Below are 19,848 nucleotides of genomic sequence, written 5' to 3' on the forward strand. Positions count from 1 at the left end.
TTTTATCGTCTTCTCAGGAATTCAACATTCTCTGTGTTGTCTGACCAACCTCTCATCACACCTGTGGGAAGAAGAGGTTCTGTTGTCTTTACATCCTATAGGTCTGATATCTGATTGAGGTTAACTTTACAGTAATAATATTGGTCAACAACTCCGATTTTGAATAGAAACAACTCCGATATTATAAAGGGGTCTTAAAATTCATTGTTTCTCTCTTTTGTTCTAGACCTGCACCGGCTAGATACACTTTCTTTCTTCCTTCCTTCACCCCAGGGACTCTTGGTGCATGGTCTTTCAGGCTATGACCTCTCTCACTCTTCATGAGCATCCTTAGAATAGTGCCTTGTAATGCTTGTTAATGCGTTGTAACTTAAGTTTGTGCCTTGTATAGTGTAGCATTCATCTTACAAATGAATGAAATACATTTGTATTTAGAATTTCATTCCCATTCCTTTCTTGATTGCCTATTACTAACTCAACAATAGTCTCTTGCATATTTGATGTCTCTTTATGGAATCAGATAAACAGGCTAATTGCATAGTCTTATCATGGGTCACGTGAGGTATACAGTCGTGGCCAAATGTTTTGAGAATGACAAATATTAATTTACAGAGTTTGCTACTTCAGTGTCTTTACATATTTTTGTCAGATGTTACTATGGAATACTGAAGTATAATTACAGGCATTTCATAAGTGTCAAAGGCTTTTATTGACAATTACATGAAATTGATGCAAAGAGTCAAGATTTGCAGTGTTGACCCTTCTTTTTCAAGACCTCTGCAATCCGCCCTGGCATGCTGTCAATTAACTTCTGGGCCACATGGCACACTGATGGCAGCCCATTCTTGCATAATCAATGCTTTTAGTTTGTCAGAAAGTGTGTGTTTTTGTTTGTCCACCCGCCTCTTGAGGATTGACCACAAGTTCACAATGGGATTAAGGTCTGGGGAGTCTCCTGGCCATGGACCCAAAATACCGATGTTTTGTTCCCCGAGCCACTTAGTTATCACTTTTGTCTTATGGCAAGGTTCTCCATCATGCTGGAAAAGGCATTGTTCGTCACCAAACTGTTCCTGGATGGTTGGGAGAAGTTGCTCTCGGAGGATGTGTTGGTACCATTCTTTATTCATGGCTGTGTTCTTAGGCAAAATTGTGAGTGAGCCCACTCCCTTGGCTGATAAGCAACCCCACACATGAATGGTCTCAGGATGCTTTACTGTTGGCATGACACAGGACTGATGGTAGCGCTCACCTTGTCTTCTCCGGACAAGCTTTTTTTCCAGATTCCCCAAACAATCGTAAAGGGGATTCATCAGAGAAAATGACTTTACCCCAGTCCTCAGCAGTCCAATCCCTGTACCTTTTGCAGAATATCAGTCTGTCCCTGATGTTTTTCCTGGAGGGAAGTGGCTTCTTTGCTGCCCTTGACACCAGGCCATCCTCCAAAAGTCTTCGCCTCACTGTGCGTGCAGATGCACTCACACCCGCCTGCTGCCATTCCTAAGCAAGCTCTGTACTGGTGATGCCCCGATTCCTTGCAGGAAACCATGGTTGACAGAGGAAGAACAATTATTCTAAGCACCACCCTCCTTTTGAATCTTCCAGTCTTAGACCTGACAGAGTGATCTCCAGCCTTGTCCTCGTCAACACTCACACCTGTGTTAAGGAGAAAATCACTGACATGTCAGCTGGTCCTTTTGTGGCAGGGCTGAAATGCAGTGGAAATGTTTTTGGGGGGATTCAGTTCATTTGCATGGCAAAGAGGGACTTAGCATTGCCATCATATAAACTGAGGCAGCAGACTTTGTGAAAATTAATATTTGTATCATTCTCAAAACCTTTGGCCACGACGGTATACTGTATAACAATCGCAGTATATTCTATCATATTGAAATGCTTGCAGAGTTTTACAAATCATGTAAAAGACATACTGTATCAGAAATGTAATACTACAGCAATAACAACTTACTATAAGCCTAACCAAAGTACACAAACACCAAGAATGTGTGATTTACACCAAACCATATCTCAGTCATTGCTATGGTAACAGTTGTGGGAAAATGAAAGCATGATAATCTATCGCACTATGAATCATACAGTCGTAGGAGTTCTGTGGTGAATGAAATGCCTTTGGTCTGTCAACGGTTTATGTTGCTTATTGGTGTGAAAATAGCGCCTTTCCTCCTTATTGATGTTTACAGGGCATTTCTGAAAGGGCAGCCCAGCTCATGGTCCTGGTGTGTTCAGGGAAATGCATGTGTCTTGTGTTGTTCCACCTCCCCTCTCTCTGACATGGTGTTGTTCGCGTTTCAGAGCGTTGGTGGGAGAGTAGCAAGCCACAGAGGTCCATCAGGCTTCCACAAATGCCAACGCTAATAATCTGTGTTACAAAAGACTCACTGCAGAATGTATCCTAATTTTGATACGAGTGCAACGTGTGGGAGATCTCGTAGGTTCCATATCAGTAGAACATGATGTACTGGTTACAAAAGGTTTTAGGGAAATGTTATCTTATTCTAAACAAAACTCTATATTATGGGCAATATTTTTTTTATTTTAGGAGGCATTTTTCTGAGCAGATGGTTCCAAGCCAGCCGGCCAATTCAGGGGAGAAGAAATAACCCACATATATTCTCTCCCGCTCTCTCTCTCCCCGACCCCTGCCATCCTCAGCTGGGTGAGTGGTTCCTTGCACCAGAGATCCCAGAGATGGAGGAGATTGGCTCTGAGGACCAAGAGCAAGAAATCGCTGATAATGAAATATGGCCTCCTTCAAGAAACAAGATAAGGGTTTGTTTTATTTTTTCTCCAATGACTATCAGTTCCAAAAGATCAAATGCATTTCGGTGGACACGGATGTGCCCATTCCATCCATATCAACTAGCCTCCAGGCCTCATCTCAGTGAAGATCTAAGGTCTTCACTGAAATAAAAAATGTTACCTCTATTACATTTCAGATCTACCCCCAAAAAAACAAAGTTATTGCTTAAAAGTACAAAGGTAAAATGGGTATCTGATAACGCTGTAGTCCTGTAATTTCATTAGTGCCATCAGAGCCCAACTGTGTCGTGTACCAGTAAGAATAATAATGACATTAATTTAGCATGAACAAAACCTACATACCTCCATTTTCCAAACATGTCCCCGTGAGGCTGTGTGGTGGTGGTGAGAGCCTTTCAGAGGGCTGGTTAAGGAACAGATGAGGGGTTTTTAAATGAAGCTGAAGTTGAAACTCAGTTAATGATAGTTTTACTAAGCAGAGAGGAGAAGCAGTGAAGAGACTGTCAAGATTGTGAATAACAAGATTGGAAAAAAGACAAAGCAGGGGGTTTAAAAAGGAGATTATTTCACAAACTAGAGGAAGGATGAGGAATGAACAGAATAGTTTCAGGCCTCCTATAATATATTACTAAATCACACGCACCTTACAACTTCCTATAAAAATGCTAATAGGAATGGTGCTGGACCACCCTGGGGCAGTTCTAGGAAAATGAGACAATTACCTTTACATTAGTCCTGATAGGAAACCCTCCTGTCCCTCTTCTCTCAAGGTGAGGGAGACTAATGACTTGGATGGCATTGCTGTATTAGTGCAGCGTCACATTGTGTTGGAGGCGCAGCTTGCCAGGGATGGGTGGTCCCTCTCCAGTCAGACTGCGAGGTGATTGGCGATGATGAATAACCATGGTCGGGGGAGCACACAGTGTGTCTATTGTGACAACTGAACCACCGCTGTCACATTACATTACCGGCTCAGTGGCATCGTATCATCACATCAAATTAGTCTTAATGAAACACTAACGAGTCGACAGAGAGATAATCAAACTTTTATTAAATGACTTCATCTTTTGTACATGCATAACGTAGAGAGAGAAAGAGGTGTCCCTTACAGAAAAACACATGTCACATGATCACGTGAAGTTCATGTGACAACATGTAACACAACATGTGATAACATGATATTGTGTGAAATATCATGTGACAACATGGGAAGCAAAATGTCAACATGACACCGTTAAACTACACTTGACACCATTTGAGTAAATGTGGGGATGGGGATGAAAAACTTTAACATGTGACAACATTTGAGCGAGACAAAAACCTCCAGGGGACCATGACACAACATACCAAGAATGTCCTAAAAACGTCATGGGGAAAATCCTTGAAACAAACCGGGAACTAGATAAAACCTCCAGGGGACCATGACACAACATTCCAAGAATGTCCTAAAAACATCCCTGGGGAAAATCCCTGGAACAAAACTGGAACTAGTCATTGAGGAACATGTTAGGGTGTTTGTAAGATGTTCTCAAGACCTTTGTGTTACCATTCATCAGGACGTAACGTGACGATAAGTCAAGTAATTACATGGTATGGGAGTTTTAAAGTAAGTGGTAAGCTGTTCAGCTAAAATAATTCAAACATTTAATCAATGTCAATATGATTACATTAGACATGATCACTTGGTAGTTAAGTACTGACTTTTCAATATGACCCCACCTGGGATTTGAACTAACAACCTCTGGATTTGGGGTAAACTGATCTTTCTGCTGCGCCACAAACTCTGTAGCATTCCCCTACACCTCTACACTTACCAAAATAGTGCAGTCTACACTGCTATTTTAGTTAGCAGTGACTATTCTCTCATCATTTAATTAATTAACTTATTTCAGCAATTTGAGGATTTTCTGTATAGTTGCCTAATGTTTGTGGGGCATATTATTCTGTTTTAACATTACTCCTGAATCACTCACTGATAAATATGTACTTTTAACAAAGCTGAGATTGACTTTGTCCAAAGTCCAAAGTGTAGGAGGAATATGTCAGAATGCCATGAACAAAGAGGTTGTGAGTTGAAATCCTAGGTGAGGACATGTGGAATAATAATTACTGTCTAAACAAACATACACAATGTAATCATGTATGTCAAAGTGTGCCAAATATGTAAGTTGAAAACATGATGTTATAAGCCCTGTTTGTGTGTTCTAACAACTCTTGTTTTATTTGCAGGGCATCTCCTGTGAAATCTAAAGTGAAAAATATCCCCCCAAAAAGATTCACATTTGAATGAAAATGTGAAAGGTTATGTGAAACTTCACATGTGTAACATCATCACGTGAAGTGTTCCAAAAACACATTGGTTCACGTGTTTTTTCCTGTAAGGGCTCTGTGTGTGTGTGTGTGTGTGTGTGTGTGTGTGTATGTGTGTGTGTGTGTGTCTACAGGTAAGCAGGGTTTCTATATCAAGATGTACCCCAGTAAAGTCTAAAAACCTAAAATATTTACCACCCAGTGGGCTTTACAGAACATGTAATGCAACAGCCACACATTTGTTTGTTTCAGCACAAAGATGGGCCCCTGTATGTAACGCAAAGATCTAAATACGGTCGGGGTAAAGTCAAATAACTTCTCACAGCCAAAATCACAGTCTTGAGAAATCAAAAAGAGAGATGCATTTCAAAAAAGTATGTTCCTTCTGTTGATTTGGTTACAACATAATGCACTGCAGTAGCTTCCTCTAGAACTCTTGCTCACTATATACCAAGAGCAGCTACACCGATCAATATTGCAAACAAAACAAGTTGTAAATGCTTGAGTTACAGATGCAACACGCATTTCAAAAGATTCCATATGTATTTCTACCGGGGTGTAATCCCAGGACTTCTCACCATCAACAATACTATAATATTTCATTTTCAACATTGAAATGGCTATAAAGCATAGAATGAAATGAAAACAAATTGCTTGCTTTTTATGATTTATAAATGGGGATATATATATTTGAATGACAGGTTTAAAATATACCGCCTGGATTGAAATCAGGGCGTCAATTGAGTATGGCAGTCATCATATCCTAGCTCAACACCAACAATATAAAATCATTCCAATCACCATTAAAAGGTAATAGCAGTTTAATGTATTATGACTGGAGTAAATTTGGCTGGTTTTTGCTGTTCTCTGAATAGCATTTTAGAGTTATAAATTGCGTAGAAACGCAGTAAATAAAGCGTGAACTTGATCCCCCCCCACCCATGTCACCGGCATACCCTAGTTTTAGCTGAAACAACCCCACTGATTAAAATGTACCAAGTAGAAATCGGAACAAGAGAGTAAAAGCGGCATCGACATGAACAGAAAAAGCACCAGGCTTTTTTTTTTATCCCCTTGGGGAAATGGAACTAATGGATTTTCAAAAAAGACGTCCGTAACATGCAAGGCATTATGCCCACTTTGGCTGATGGTAGCAGGGATTTTGTTTTGAATTTGGTCTAAATGACACAGGCTCCATCACAGAGCCGGTTCTTTCACGTGCAGATGGAGACCAGGTTTTAGTGCTTTGAAGGACAATACGGCCTCTGAGCTGACAATGCATTTACACTGTAATGATGCAGATAAACAGAAGCACAGAGAGCCGGTTGCACATAATCTACGCAAGTACTGTATACCTTGGTCAACAGATCATTAGAGTCAAAATAACCAAGAACTCTTTTAGTTCCTAAAACCTACAAAACATCCCTCATGTGCTCTGTGATGCACCACGTACATTCAATTTCCTTTTTAAGATTCATCAAAAAGAACAACAAATCTAAATGGCCTATGTACAAGAGATTTACATTAAATATACCATCATAGAACCTCATTTAGACATCCCATGGGATCTAAATAGGACTAGAGCTTTCGGTGGCTTCAGTTTCCCCTCAGAACTGAATAAAAGCATCCTTAGGGAGGACGCTCAAGGTGCATTTAAGACACAAAGGATCTAGAAGCTACTTTTAAAATGTCCTCTTCCACCCATCGACAACAACAGAGACACCACCGACACGGAGAAAGGATATGCTGCTGGACTTGGAACGAGGGTGGAAAGGGAAGGGGGTGGGTGAGAGCAAGGCCTTGAGAGGGGCACTCCGTTGGAGGGGTGGGGGGTGGTTTGTTTTCTTTTTGGAAGTGGAGATCCGTGGCTCGTTGGGTTCTACCTCGTCAGCTGGCCCACCACCTTCAGGAGAGTTTTGTTCTCCTGCTTCAGCTGCTCGTTCTCATCCTCAATGTCATCGAGGTCCTGCAAAACAAAAACAAAGGATACAGCTCCACTTCAGCTTGATCTAAAGGAAGTCATATACCATCATTATGCAAGATCTGCCTTATTTTTTTACCTTAGAGGAGTTAGCTTGTCAGTTTAGAGAAAGATGAGAGAGTGAGAGGTGGAACGAAGAGTTTCACCTCACGGGTCTCCCTTCAGCAGAATTGCCTTGATAATAACGAATTAAACTTGAACAGCTCCAATTAGGCACAAATGAGGAGCCCTGTTGCCACGATGCCCTCTCATCAAAGCGCTGATCTAAAAGTGACACTTCTCATTTTCGGCTTCCTCCATCACTGGCGGAAGCGACAGGCGACCGTCAGGATTAGCTAAGCCGCACTTGTCGGAAACTTAAAAAGCGAGGTAGTCTGCAAGTCAAACACTGGAGGTCACAAAGCCACAGACATGGTGTGGCTACAGAACAGCTCACTGTCTGAGCTCTGACACAAGGGGAGAACGGCTGCTAGATTCACTCGATAGCCATGACATTGTTTTTAAAGTTACAACCGACTAATAACTTTATTCATATTTCATTTAATCTCCCAACATAGATTATATCTACATGTACTTCAACTTGCATGCAACCTGCTTGAGCCTGTATTCTATGTAGCCAATACCCAGAGTCAGATGTTCTCCGGGGTCATATTGTCTGCCAGCACCTCAGCCGTATCCAAGCCTTCGCTACAAACTTTGCTAGTGAGTCACAGTTCAATCTTCAAGCGCTGCGAGAAAGAGACGCCACACTGGATCTGTTCCTTATCTCCTGCCTTCCCATCAGGCCTTGCAGTAACCTCTCAGAGGGACATTTCTGATCACTATCGCACCGGCGAGAGTTCCCACAGGGAGACTTCCTCTTATGAGGTCCTGTTCATGTGATGCTATCAGGGCTCTCTGATCCAACAGTTATATGGCCTCCTCCACATGGCCAGATGGCTCATAGGCTGTGGAGACTGCAGTGGCCTATCTTATCGAACACATATGACGATAATAAAGACAGCCAGGCATAGAGGACCCTTGCAAGTTCCTGAAATGTGCAAAATCAACACTGACCAGCAACTGTATTTGTTGGCAGGGGAGACTCAGGGCTTGTTTGCATTGGAATGCCTCATCGAGGAGGGCTGCAAACTCTCTTTTGGAATATTTCAGAGATGAAAGGCTTTTGGGAGCCCTCCTGCTGGGTTTCCCAATGCCAAAAACATTGCCAAAACCTGTGACCCAGATAACAGGAGCAGGGGTCATGCGATGGGGAGAATTTGTTGATGGTCTCAGAGCGCTGGGAACACTGGAATACTAGCCCAAGACTGTAGACTCAGGAAACAGAAACTCTGACCTCTTATGAAACCAACAGCAAAGAGACCCGCTGTTCTCAATATTGAATGCCAGGAGCTAGACAATGATCTATGAAACATTCAAAGTGAGTGAATGCCATCTACTTTAGAAAAATACAAAATAACAACATCGGGAGAAATGCTGAGGAATTTGTGTTTCTGAGGACCCTAGTATTTGACTCTCTGCATAGTGTGGGTCTATAGTAGGTATGGAGACAGGGGGTGGAGGTTTTGCCTCTCTGTATACAGTGTGGGTCTATAGTAGGTATGGAGACAGGGGGTGGGGGTTTTGCCTCTCTGTATACAGTGTGGGTCTATAGTAGGTATGGAGAAAGGGGGTGGGGTTTTTGCCTCTCTGTATACAGTGTGGGTCTATAGTAGGTATAGAAAGGGGGTGGGGTTTTTGCCTCTCTGTATACAGTGTGGGTCTATAGTAGGTATGGAGACAGGGGTGGGGTTTTGCCTCTCTGTATACAGTGTGGGTCTATAGTAGGTATGGAGAAAGGGGGTGGGGGTTTTGCCTCTGTATACAGTGTGGGTCTATAGTAGGTATGGAGACAGGGGGTGGGGGTTTTGCCTCTCTGTATACAGTGTGGGTCTATAGTAGGTATGGAGAAAGGGGGTGGGGGTTTTGCCTCTCTGTATACAGTGTGGGTCTATAGTAGGTATGGAGAAAGGGGGTGGGGGTTTTGCCTCTGTATACAGTGTGGGTCTATAGTAGGTATGGAGACAGGGTGTGGGGTATTTGCCTGTAGGCTGTCACAGATCTGACTCCCTGGTGCCAAGGAGAAGTAATATAATTGGTCTCTAGAGAAAGAGGCACATGCGACACAGCTGTCTCTTTAAATTCAGAGTCTGTGGATTTAGCCTAATGCGTGGACTACTAAATGGTTACATAACATTCAGGAGCAGATCGGAGTGGAGATTTAGTAACTATTGACTAATGACAAACTACTTACAGGCTGATAACCCTAGTGGTTATATGTCACATCTCAAGGGATGATTGAAATCAGAGTTGTACTCCACACTAGAAGGGTGTCTCTTGACCACAGTGTGTAGGATGTTGATTGGCATAAGGACTCTGACTTATAGCAGGGGCCTAGTGTTTTCTTAAGACTAGATCCAATAGACTGTCAGGGAAGGGAAAATGTCATGTTTTGAAAAGAGCAGCTGTTTTAAGTTAGGAGGCACACAGCGAAACTCAAAAGTTTTCTCCAAACTGCCAAGGGGTGCAGGGGAGTGGAACTGAAGAGCTCTGCACCTTGAACGGGTCTGCATATCGTTTACTTCAGGATCTGTAGACCAAAACCGGATGGGGTTACGACCCGTGCGGTTGACAATGAGTTTAAAATGTTGATAAAATACCAAAATCAGATCCAGTTCAGAGGTTGGGGTACGGGAGATAAAGAGAGCGAGAGAGAACATGAGAAAATCACTTTTGGGGGGGGGGGGTGCCTGTGCGAGTGTTAATCCTTGCAAGCGCTGGATAATTGTAATCTTCTGCTTATCCGAGAAGCAGCTTTACAATATCAAGCTGATTGCCTGCAGATAGCGACGTGGTAATTTGGCAATCGGTTCTATTCAGTCCCCAGCTTCACTCAACACAACTGTGTGAGACTGAATATCCCCAAGTTTCCTCTGCAGTGCACAGTTACTAAAAATGACAAGCTTTCAACTGACAAATAAGAGAAACTATAATAAGATTCACATAGAAATGGGTGTTATAGATCAGTCACTCATTGAAAGCAAGGCTAAGAAGTGGTAGATCTGTTCAATGTGTGCTATTTATATGCTTCCCTTAAGTTAAATTTTTTACTTTTAGTTTTGTACACCAGCTTTAAGCAAATGAAAATACAATATTTTGGGTTATGGAAAATATAATTCCCAACAGCTTAAATGGTATAATGATTCTCTACACTATACTTGCCAGTTGTCACAAACTGAAATTAAGAAAACTATTAGAATTTCTGCATAGTGCATAGTTAGACGTGGCAAGACTGAGTTGGCCATCAAAGGATTACTGGTAAAGAAAACAACATGTAGATATACATTACTATACCTGTGTTCTAGACTAGAAGGGAACCATACATATCACACGTTATAACTTAAGGAGCATACTATTAATTACTAATAATTGCGAAAGTAGATCTAGCCTTGTTGCGCTAACATCTGTATAGTAACCTCTTCAAAATACCTGTAAATGACTTAACTCTCAGTGCCTTAGTGGCTGCCCACCCTAGCTCACCTCTACCCCCTCAACCCTGGGTGACCCTCCCCAACACTCCCCACCTTAGCCCACCTCTACCCTCTCAACCCTGGGTGACCCTCCACAACACTCTAGCCCACCTCTACCCTCTCAACCCTGAATGACTGTCTCCAACACCCCCCAGCCTTGCCCAACTCTACCTTCTCAACCCTGGGAGAACCCTCTCCAACACTCACTCTATTAAGCAAGTCAATCTCCTCCTTCAGCTTTCCAATTAGGTCGTCTTTATCCTGGTGGGCTTTCAGCAGCTGCCCGTTCTCCTGCCTGTGTCTGGCCAGCTCCTGAGGAAGAAGGGACAAAGAGCTCTTTAACGTTAGAACACATACTGCAGCACTTTGGTACGGTCCACACACACATACAGAGACAGAGAGAGACGGAGTCAGAGAGACAGAGAACAAATATAGAAGCGTTAGCCGTGTGGACGTGGTCACGCTTGACGTTGATCTTTACGCTGCTAAACAAAGGCTCGCCAGGAATCTGCCTCTCCAACTTATCTGTAGTAAAAACAAAGTTAAGCGTGAACTGGTTTCCATGGAAACCCATAGAGCAACGAGAAAACAATCAAACATAATGAATGTCGCACGATGTCCATACCGTGGCAACCATAAATCTTCAGGACGCGGAAGATAAATGTTATTTTATGGAGGGTTACCCGAGTTACATGAGTAACTAAAGCTTCAAAGTAATACTTTCATTATCATGATGAATGACACTACAATGCGATACTCAAAGCAATCAAGGACGCTGCACATTTGTCAATGTTGTATAAAGCTATGAAATCTGCTGCATTTAAACAACAAGCCTGAGACCAGCGACAGAACTTGCTGAAATCAATACAAAACTATAGTGCACCGATTGCTCTCTCGAACTCGCCAGTGATGTGCAAACTCTTCATTTACAGGCATCGTGGCAAGTGAAAGCAGTAGTATTTCTTTTAAAAATGGACTGGACCGGGGTGACATTTGAGAATCTAAAAAGTGATTGAGAGGGAGTACAGAGTGTTGGGGAAGAGAGAACTCCCCCTCTCCCTATCTCCAGTAAAATACATTCTCTGACTGAACGCAGAGGAGTTATTGCCGCCAGGATTATAGGAAGGGCGACATCTGACTGAAGACGAACAGCGAGGCCAGACTGGGCAGCCGCTCAAACGATCCCGAGAGGAATTAATCTTTTAAAAATAAATCCTCAAGATTTATCAGGATGCTGATAGACGCTTTAAAAACAATTATAGGTCACCTCTCCCCAGGCCCTGCTGCTATCAAAGTATCTCTGCCCCTGTGACAGAGACACACACAGACAGACAACACAGACAGACAACACAGACAGACAACACAGGGCTTTCAGGAAATGTGAGATGGATATAGAAATAGCAGTAGACAGGAAGGATATCAAACACCAACAATAAAATGTCAAATGTGCCAAGAAGCGTAACAGTCATTCTGAAATAATCAACAAAGACATGTCGTATTTTCATATTTCAAACATCACAGTCACATTATAAATATTAAGCATCTACAATCCCAAATTAAATCTAGAATCAGCATTCTATTTCGCAACAAAGCATCCGTCCCTCATGCTGCCCTCGTAAAACTGACTATCCTACCGATCCTCGACTTCGGGCGATGTCATTTACAAAATAGCCTCCAACACTCTACTCAGCAAATTGGGACGCTGTCTATCACAGTGCCATCCGTTTTGTCAACAAAGCCCCATATACTGCCCACCATTGCGACCTGTACGCTCTCGTTGGTTGGCCATCACTTCATACTCGTCGCCAAACCCACTGGCTCCAGGTCATCTACAAGTCTCTGCTAGGTGAAGCCCTGCCTTACCTCAGCTCACTGGTCACCATAGCAGCACCCACCTGTAGCATGTGCTCCAGCAGGTATACAGTGGGGCAAAAAGGTATTTAGTCAGCCACCAATTGAGCAAGTTCTCCCACTTAAAAAGATGAGAGAGGCCTGTAATTTTCATCATAGGTACACTTCAACTATGACAGACAAAATTGCACTGCTCTAGAGGAGATCTGCATGGAGGAATGGGCCAAAATACCAGCAACAGTGTGTGAAAACCTTGTGAAGACTTACAGAAAACGTTTGACCTCTGTCATTGCCAACAAAGGGTATATAACAAAGTATTGAGATAAACTTTTGTTATTGACCAAATACTTATTTTCCACCATCATTTGCAAATAAATTCATAAAAAATCCTACAATGTGATTTTTTTTTCATTTTGTCTGTCGTAGTTGAAGTGTACCTATGATGAAAATTACAGGCCTCATCTTTTTAAGTGGGAGAACTTGCACAATTGGTGGCTGACTAAATACTTTTTTGCCCCACTGTATTTCACTAGTGTAACTCTGTTGTTGAATGTGTCAAACTGCTTTGCTTTTATTCTTGGCCAGGTCGCAGTTGTAAATGAGAACTTGTTCTCAACTAGCCTACCTGGTTAAATAAAGATTAAATGAAATAAAAACATTGGATAGTGATGCTGGATAGACCTGCGTTGAAATTCAGTTGTCAACTGGTGAACAATAGGCCTAATGCAGATCCCACTAATCCAATGCATGAGGGGGTGTGACCGAGTGCACACTTCTGGGGGAATGGTAGAGCAAGCCTAATTTTGAATACCTTTTCCAGTTCCTCCATCCTCCTCTCCAGTCCTCCTGGTGCGGCGGCGTTGCCGTGGCGGTTGCCATGGCGGTGTCGACTGTTCCCCCCCGCCGCCTCCTCAGAACCAGGACCTCCAGAGCTACTGCTGCCACAACACACACATCAATACTTCTGACCAACACCAATGTCCATTCTTTCAACACCGACTCATGTCAACAATAGAACTGGGTACGGTACATGTGCACAATGCGCACACGCACGCACACGTAGTTTGTGAAGTAAATACAATAAACAACGTGTAAACCTTTTGAAAGTTCCCTGACATTCAAAAGCATCACATAAAAACTGAAAAGCTGTTGCAGCGTATGACTCAGAGCCTGCTGAACACACAATACAGCTCTAATGGTCAGTCATAAGTGTGAGGAGAACAAGTACTTATACCTTTGATGCTTTTTTACCTTTTATTCCATTATGACATCAAATATTCTATTTCAAAGGGCGAAGAATGGATTCTGAATATGAGGCAATTTCAATATGACCATCTTGAATGCGGAGATGTGTAAAGAGCGCCCTGCATAAATCCACTTCATGTCATTAGCAAACAAAGAGTCCCTATTCATCGGCTAGTGAAGAGAGGTGCTACGGGGTCCATGGTCTGCAGCTAGTGAGGAACATAAACCTCTCGCGCTCTCCCCCCCCCCACACACACACACAGAAATCAGACCCATCTCCCCTTCCATCTCTTTTTTTAGCCAGGAGGCGCCACCACTCATAATAAAAACACTCAGATAATAATGCCGTTTTTTGAGGCTATTTGACATTTACTTCCTCAGTAACTCAGAGGCTGAGCCCACAGAGATTATTTTCACTCTTTTCAGAACTAAAGAGTGTTGTGCCCATTGCTTTTGATATAAAGTCCTTGAAATGCTCTCCATGGCACTTGCCTACGCCAAGATATATATATATATATATATTATTTTTGCTGAGGGTCTTCGAGGCCACTCTTCCCTTGTAGATGCAAGCAAACACACACACACACGCACGCACACGTTGGCTCTCTCTACATCCCTCTGTCTCTAGGGCTTGCAGCATCTGCCAGGCACCCAGTCTAAACAGCCATGTCCTCAGTGCTAATCACCCCATCTGGTCCATTAGCGCCCCGCAGAGACCACACGGGAGACAGGCAGAGGCAATGATCCACTCCTGGAGGTCTCAGCAGGTGGGGGTTGGAGAGGAGAGGCAGAGCCAATAACAGAGTAGTAACCCAATGGCCACACACAACAAGCACTGAGATGCCTGGTGTGGTCTGCTAGCAGAGCCAAGGGGAACAGAGAAGGCCCATCCATCTTAAAGTCAAACTATCTCCAAAGACTGACAACCAGCAACAGGCTGATCGCTATAATAGCCCATTTCGACCATAATGATAGTGTTGTGAGAGAGGATGGTGTGAATGCATTAGCAGCCTGTTGTATAGTTTTGTTGGCGCGTTCACAGAGACAGGGTTGTCCAATCTCTCAGCCATCTTGTGGCGCCCACCTGGCAGCCACTCCACTCCACAACACTGGACCATCCGACAGTGGAGGCCAGCCAATCACAGGAGGATATCTATACTGGGCCAGATTGGGAGCGTCAGCCGGTGTGAACTTGGCCGGGATCACACAGAACTTAACAATTTGATGGTGATTGTCCTTAAGCAAACAGTGGAAAAGAATGCCCAAATGGTGGTTGGGAATTTAGCAGTGTGGTGTCCAGAAAAAACGAGGTGTCAATGGCCACACCATAAGCAAGAAATATACTGACTTGGTGTGGATTAATTGGCTCTTGTATGCTCCGATAGGTCAATCATAGTAAGTGTGTGGTATAAAGAGGATGTCAGCTGTAATCAGCAACTACTGTTTCCGACCTTGATTGAACTTCAACCCCTTATCGAGACATCTGATCGGCTTGATATGCCCTCATGTCACCTCAACGTTGCATCGCCTGCAAACGATAGTCTGAACAACACGCCTGTTGTTGGCGTACAGTCAACTACTAGAGCAGGTTTTCCCAGACTCGGTCCTGGGGCCCCCCCCTAAGTACACAGCAGATTCAAATAATCAAAGCTTACTTGAATTAGGGTGGGCCCCAGGACCGAGGTTGGGAAACCCTGTACGAGAAGACACCCGGCGAGTTAAGCTGTTCTGTCATTTCTGATGCATTGATATCAAAACCTGGAACTAAATGTTTTGACAGGCACCGTAAACACAGAGGACATTTTCAATTGTGAAACTTTTAAATCTATTTAAGTACATACAAGGTCATCTGCTATGGTAATTAATGACCTAAACTGCTGCCTTCTCTTCCTGGTCTTCCAGGTTCTCTGTTTCTTCACCTAATCACCACCTTCCCTCCCACCATACCAGAAACAATAATACACGCCCTCATTCTCAACAGAAGTAATAGGGAAGGTTTCTCACCTCTGGTGGTGGCCACTCCCGGATCTTGGAGTATCCTAGGAAAACAAAGGAGAGCCATGTCAGAGGAAGGGGATACTCAGACAACAAAAAGGCCCAGGGTTCTTTTGTACAAGTATATTACATACTGGTGGGCTATGTCAGGGGGAGGGCCATTTCTAACTGCTAAGGAATACATGAACAAAGGCAAGGGAAGTCGATCATACACATCAGAGGTTTGTTAGGATGAATACTATGCCGGAGGAAATTGATGATCTGTACCTTGAGTTATGAAACTGTTTAGTCAGCATTTTCGTATTCAACACTTGTGTCCAGATTGTGAAATTCACAGAGGAGACTTAAAATAATCAGCTTGAAAAGCTCACTGCCTGACACAAAGCCCACCTTTCCTCATGAATCTGCCTTGGGTGCAGACAAAAACACACGCGCAGACAGACGTACAGACGCACAGCTACGCTCACACACATACAGTGCAGGGGCAGGTGGTTGTGTGCAACAGAGACACGACAACAAAATAGCATTGCGTCATCATCAGCAGAGAATCATCAGGAGTAGCTATTCCAGAAAGCCTGTAGGTTGTGTATAAACCTTCTTGAACCTCTACTGCTGAACTGATATAGATAGCTCCTCTGAATCTAATAGCTTACCTATCACCACACAGCCTCCAGTTGCACCATGCATACAATCAGTTGTGTAACGCGAGGTGCACACGTTAATCATGTTTCCCATTCTAGTATAATCTTAGAGTTAAAGGTCCATACATTGGCGATGCCCCCACTGATCCCCTATGGTACAAAAATCACATAAAAAAAAAACACACAAAAAGAGGTCAGGACCAGAGATGCATACACACTACGGATGGATATCTATTCATCCCCTCAGGCCCTGAACAGTGAAACTCCTCTGGTGTGCTTGAGGGTCTCTGCCTCTACTCCACTCGATCAGAGAGTGTGGTTTAGTTGGTGCCGGTGGTGGACCTTAGTCCCTACTGTAGCCGTCTCCCTGACAGTAGAACCAGAAAGGCCCCTTAATAAACTCTGGAAGAACTTCAAAGGAATCACACTTACTCAGAGGCTTTAGGGCTTCAAATACGTAAGACGTAGGTTTCTCGCTATAGAGAAATCAGAATAATTTTGTATGGTACAGAACTTCCACAGAGCACTTCAAATGGTTGTCTAAATGCAAATCTGTAAGTGTAGTGTGTAAAGTACTATGTTTTATGAATTGACTACAGTTGTTCCTAGAGGCTCTGGCTTTCGATATCAATCTATTCATGTCCTTGGGCTTTGGGATGATTATGCTTATATCCTCCTCTATGGTGGAAACACTGCTGACAGCTTTATGAAAGAGGCACTGACACAGAGCTCTACTGTCAACTGTTGTTTTTCACCTGGTGTTAGTATGAGAAACACTAAATAATGCATTGCGTGTACACCAGCCACATACAGGTAACTGCCAAAATAAAGGAAACGTCAACATAAATTGTATTAATAGGGTGTTGGGTCACAGCGAGCCGCCAGAACAGCATCAATTCGCCTTGGCGTAGATTCTACAAGTGTCTGGAACTCTATTGGAGGGATGCAACACGATTCTTCCACGGGAAATTCCATCATTTGGTGTGTTGTTGATGGTGGTGGAAAACATTGTCTCAGGCGCCGCTCCAGAATCTCCCATAAAGTGTTCAATTGGGTTGAGATCTGGTGACAGACACACACACACACACCCTTTAAATTCTCTATGCTTCTTTGAGACCCCTCTTTCAAAGTCACTGAGATCTCTTCTTCTAGCCATAGTAGCCAAAATAATGGGCAACTGGGCATTTTTAGACATAAACCTAAGCATGATGGGATGTGAATTGCTTAACTCAGGAACCACACCTGTGTGGAAGCACCTGCTTTCAATATACAGTACTTTTTATCCCTCATTTACTCAATCGAGTGTTTCGTTTATTTTGGCAGTTGTCTGTATATTTCCATAGTGATAAGATCAAATCAGATCCAAAAGGTTAGTGAACATAGCAAATGTTTTCCTATAAACCCTGGGATTTATAAACACATGATCAAGGGAGTAGTAGATTACAGCAGCTCTCGCATGTTGTAGAGCTCTCGCATGCAATGCACTGATCAAATGGATATTTGACTAGACAAAACAAGATGTCCTTTATCGTCCATTAGCTTGCAGAGAACGGAATTAATGTCTTCATGCTCACAACCCAACATGCATGCATACCTGAAAGTGTCTTCATCTGGGGTGTATAAAAACACACACAATGGTTACACAACAATACTGGCTTAAATGCGAGCGTCTGTCAGCCCTTTTACGGAGCTGTGTGCTGCTCTGCACGACTCCACGAATACCAAGGGAGTCAAGGACTCTTGAGGCTTGCCTGGCTGTTCTGTCGAGAGTTGTGTGAGAGAGAAACATGACACTGCTGCTGCGTGTCACGTTGAAAAAAATGACTTGTTCCTCAGATATTCTCCCAGTTTGCATTCATCACATTAACAGTCCACCGTGCGGCGGTTGCTTCCCCGTGTGCCGTCTTGCATCCCGGGCTGGGAGTTGCTGAGACAAGGTTAATGACATTTAAGTGAGGATACTTCGCAGCATTGCATTATAGGGCTGTGGGCTCCATTTATCTTGCTTAACAGCCTCTGCTGCGGCCCTAAGCGACATTATTACAGAGAACAGACAGGCCTCAGAAAAGCAGAGAGCATCGGAAACAACACTATGAAGGAGCCTTATTCATGTTACATTCCCAGCTCTTATGTTTACATTGTTTTTGGTTTCAAGTTCTATTGATAACACTCATATAGAAGTCAATACAAACAGAAATCCATGAGCATACAACATATTAATGGATAACAGCAACAAAATAAACAAACGAGTAACAACAACAAAAAATATCAATAATGTCTTGTGGTCTTAAAGTGACTCATTAATCAATGGGCAGACATGGATTGGTTTTGTCATGTACCTTTCCGTTCTAGACTTTGGTAATAGTCTGTTTGTTTTGGCTGCGGGTGTTCCTGCTTCCGGTCAGGGGGTAGCCAGTCTCTGAATTTAGACTTTAGGAGTCAGTGTAGAGTTGTGTCTTTCATGAAGCCAGAGTAGGGAGCCAGAGTAGGGACAGTTGGCCTTCTTTTGATTTCATAGGAATACATATGATGGAAGACAGAGATGTACAACGGGATCTTAACAATAGAAAACAATCCAACTGAAAAATACCTCTATATTGCTCAAACAGGAGTGTGTGTGTGTGTGTGTGTCTAAGATACTGTAAATCCTGTGTGATGTGTATGTTTTGGGGGGGGACATTAACCATTTATATATACTGTGCACATGCCGGCACCGGTGATTGAGGGAGTAGGGGTATGCAGATGTGGGTGGGTGTCTATTTCAATAAATCCATTGAATATACACCATCACAAAGAAATCTATGATTACTTTGGTTTAGGCAGGTGCTAAGAACCATAAGACTAATAAAATGCATTTTCAAAGGAATGAAATAGCATTTAGTTTTGTTTAATTGTGTTACTGGTCTATGCAGCCTGCAGGATACATGGCTGCGCCATGCAGATTAAATTAATAGTTGGCTATTTTGTTAATTAAAACAGAGAAGACGTACTTACATTCCCCTGCTCTGATCACAGTCAACACATTTTATAGTAACAATATAATGGAATATACTGTAACATTATCAAATATCAATAATATTTTCCCGCAACTTGAGTGACACGGTAACGCATGGAAACGTTGCCACGTTAACAAACAAGTTCTATTTTGAAACAGAGCTCTCATTTTTCAGAGTTTGTCAGTGATTGTATGTTAGAAACCTTAGAATCTGCTCTTTCCGATCATGTAAAGAAATGTAAAAGCTGACCTGGATGAACCTCCGTAGGATGATTTGAAAAAGTCACTGTTGTATCCACGTTTCATACATTTTCCTACCCTCACTCTGCTTTGTTAGACATCATGCACATTGATATCTTGCTAACACATGTTAGCCAACTGCCTTTTTAATAGTAGGCAGCAGATAGTTATCTACAGTAAATAGGACTAATTGTAGGGTAGGGCAGCTCAGCCGCCGAAGTCACTTTAACAACCAAATGT

At 42.9% G+C, this 19,848-nt stretch overlaps 1 protein-coding gene across 2 annotated transcripts in view; it reads right to left on the reverse strand.

Moving 5' to 3' along the window:
* Positions 1-3,811: 3,811 nt before the first annotated feature.
* LOC115133008 (PRKC apoptosis WT1 regulator protein) overlaps positions 3,812-19,848 on the reverse strand; it is an 84,890-nt gene continuing 68,853 nt past the window's right edge. Inside the window, exons 4-7 of one of the 2 annotated variants that reach the window (XM_029665804.2) lie at positions 15,742-15,776; positions 13,304-13,430; positions 10,849-10,953; positions 3,812-7,057 (exon numbers count right to left, since the gene is read on the reverse strand). In XM_029665804.2, coding sequence (XP_029521664.1) covers positions 6,971-7,057; positions 10,849-10,953; positions 13,304-13,430; positions 15,742-15,776 — 354 coding nt within the window. In that variant the 3' untranslated portion in view covers positions 3,812-6,970. The remainder of the gene's footprint in view (positions 7,058-10,848; positions 10,954-13,303; positions 13,431-15,741; positions 15,777-19,848) is intronic. The other variant, XM_029665805.2, reaches the window with a different exon arrangement.

This window comes from Oncorhynchus nerka, linkage group LG8 (genome assembly GCF_034236695.1).
Source record: "Oncorhynchus nerka isolate Pitt River linkage group LG8, Oner_Uvic_2.0, whole genome shotgun sequence".
NCBI classification, from domain to species: Eukaryota; Metazoa; Chordata; class Actinopteri; order Salmoniformes; family Salmonidae; genus Oncorhynchus; species Oncorhynchus nerka.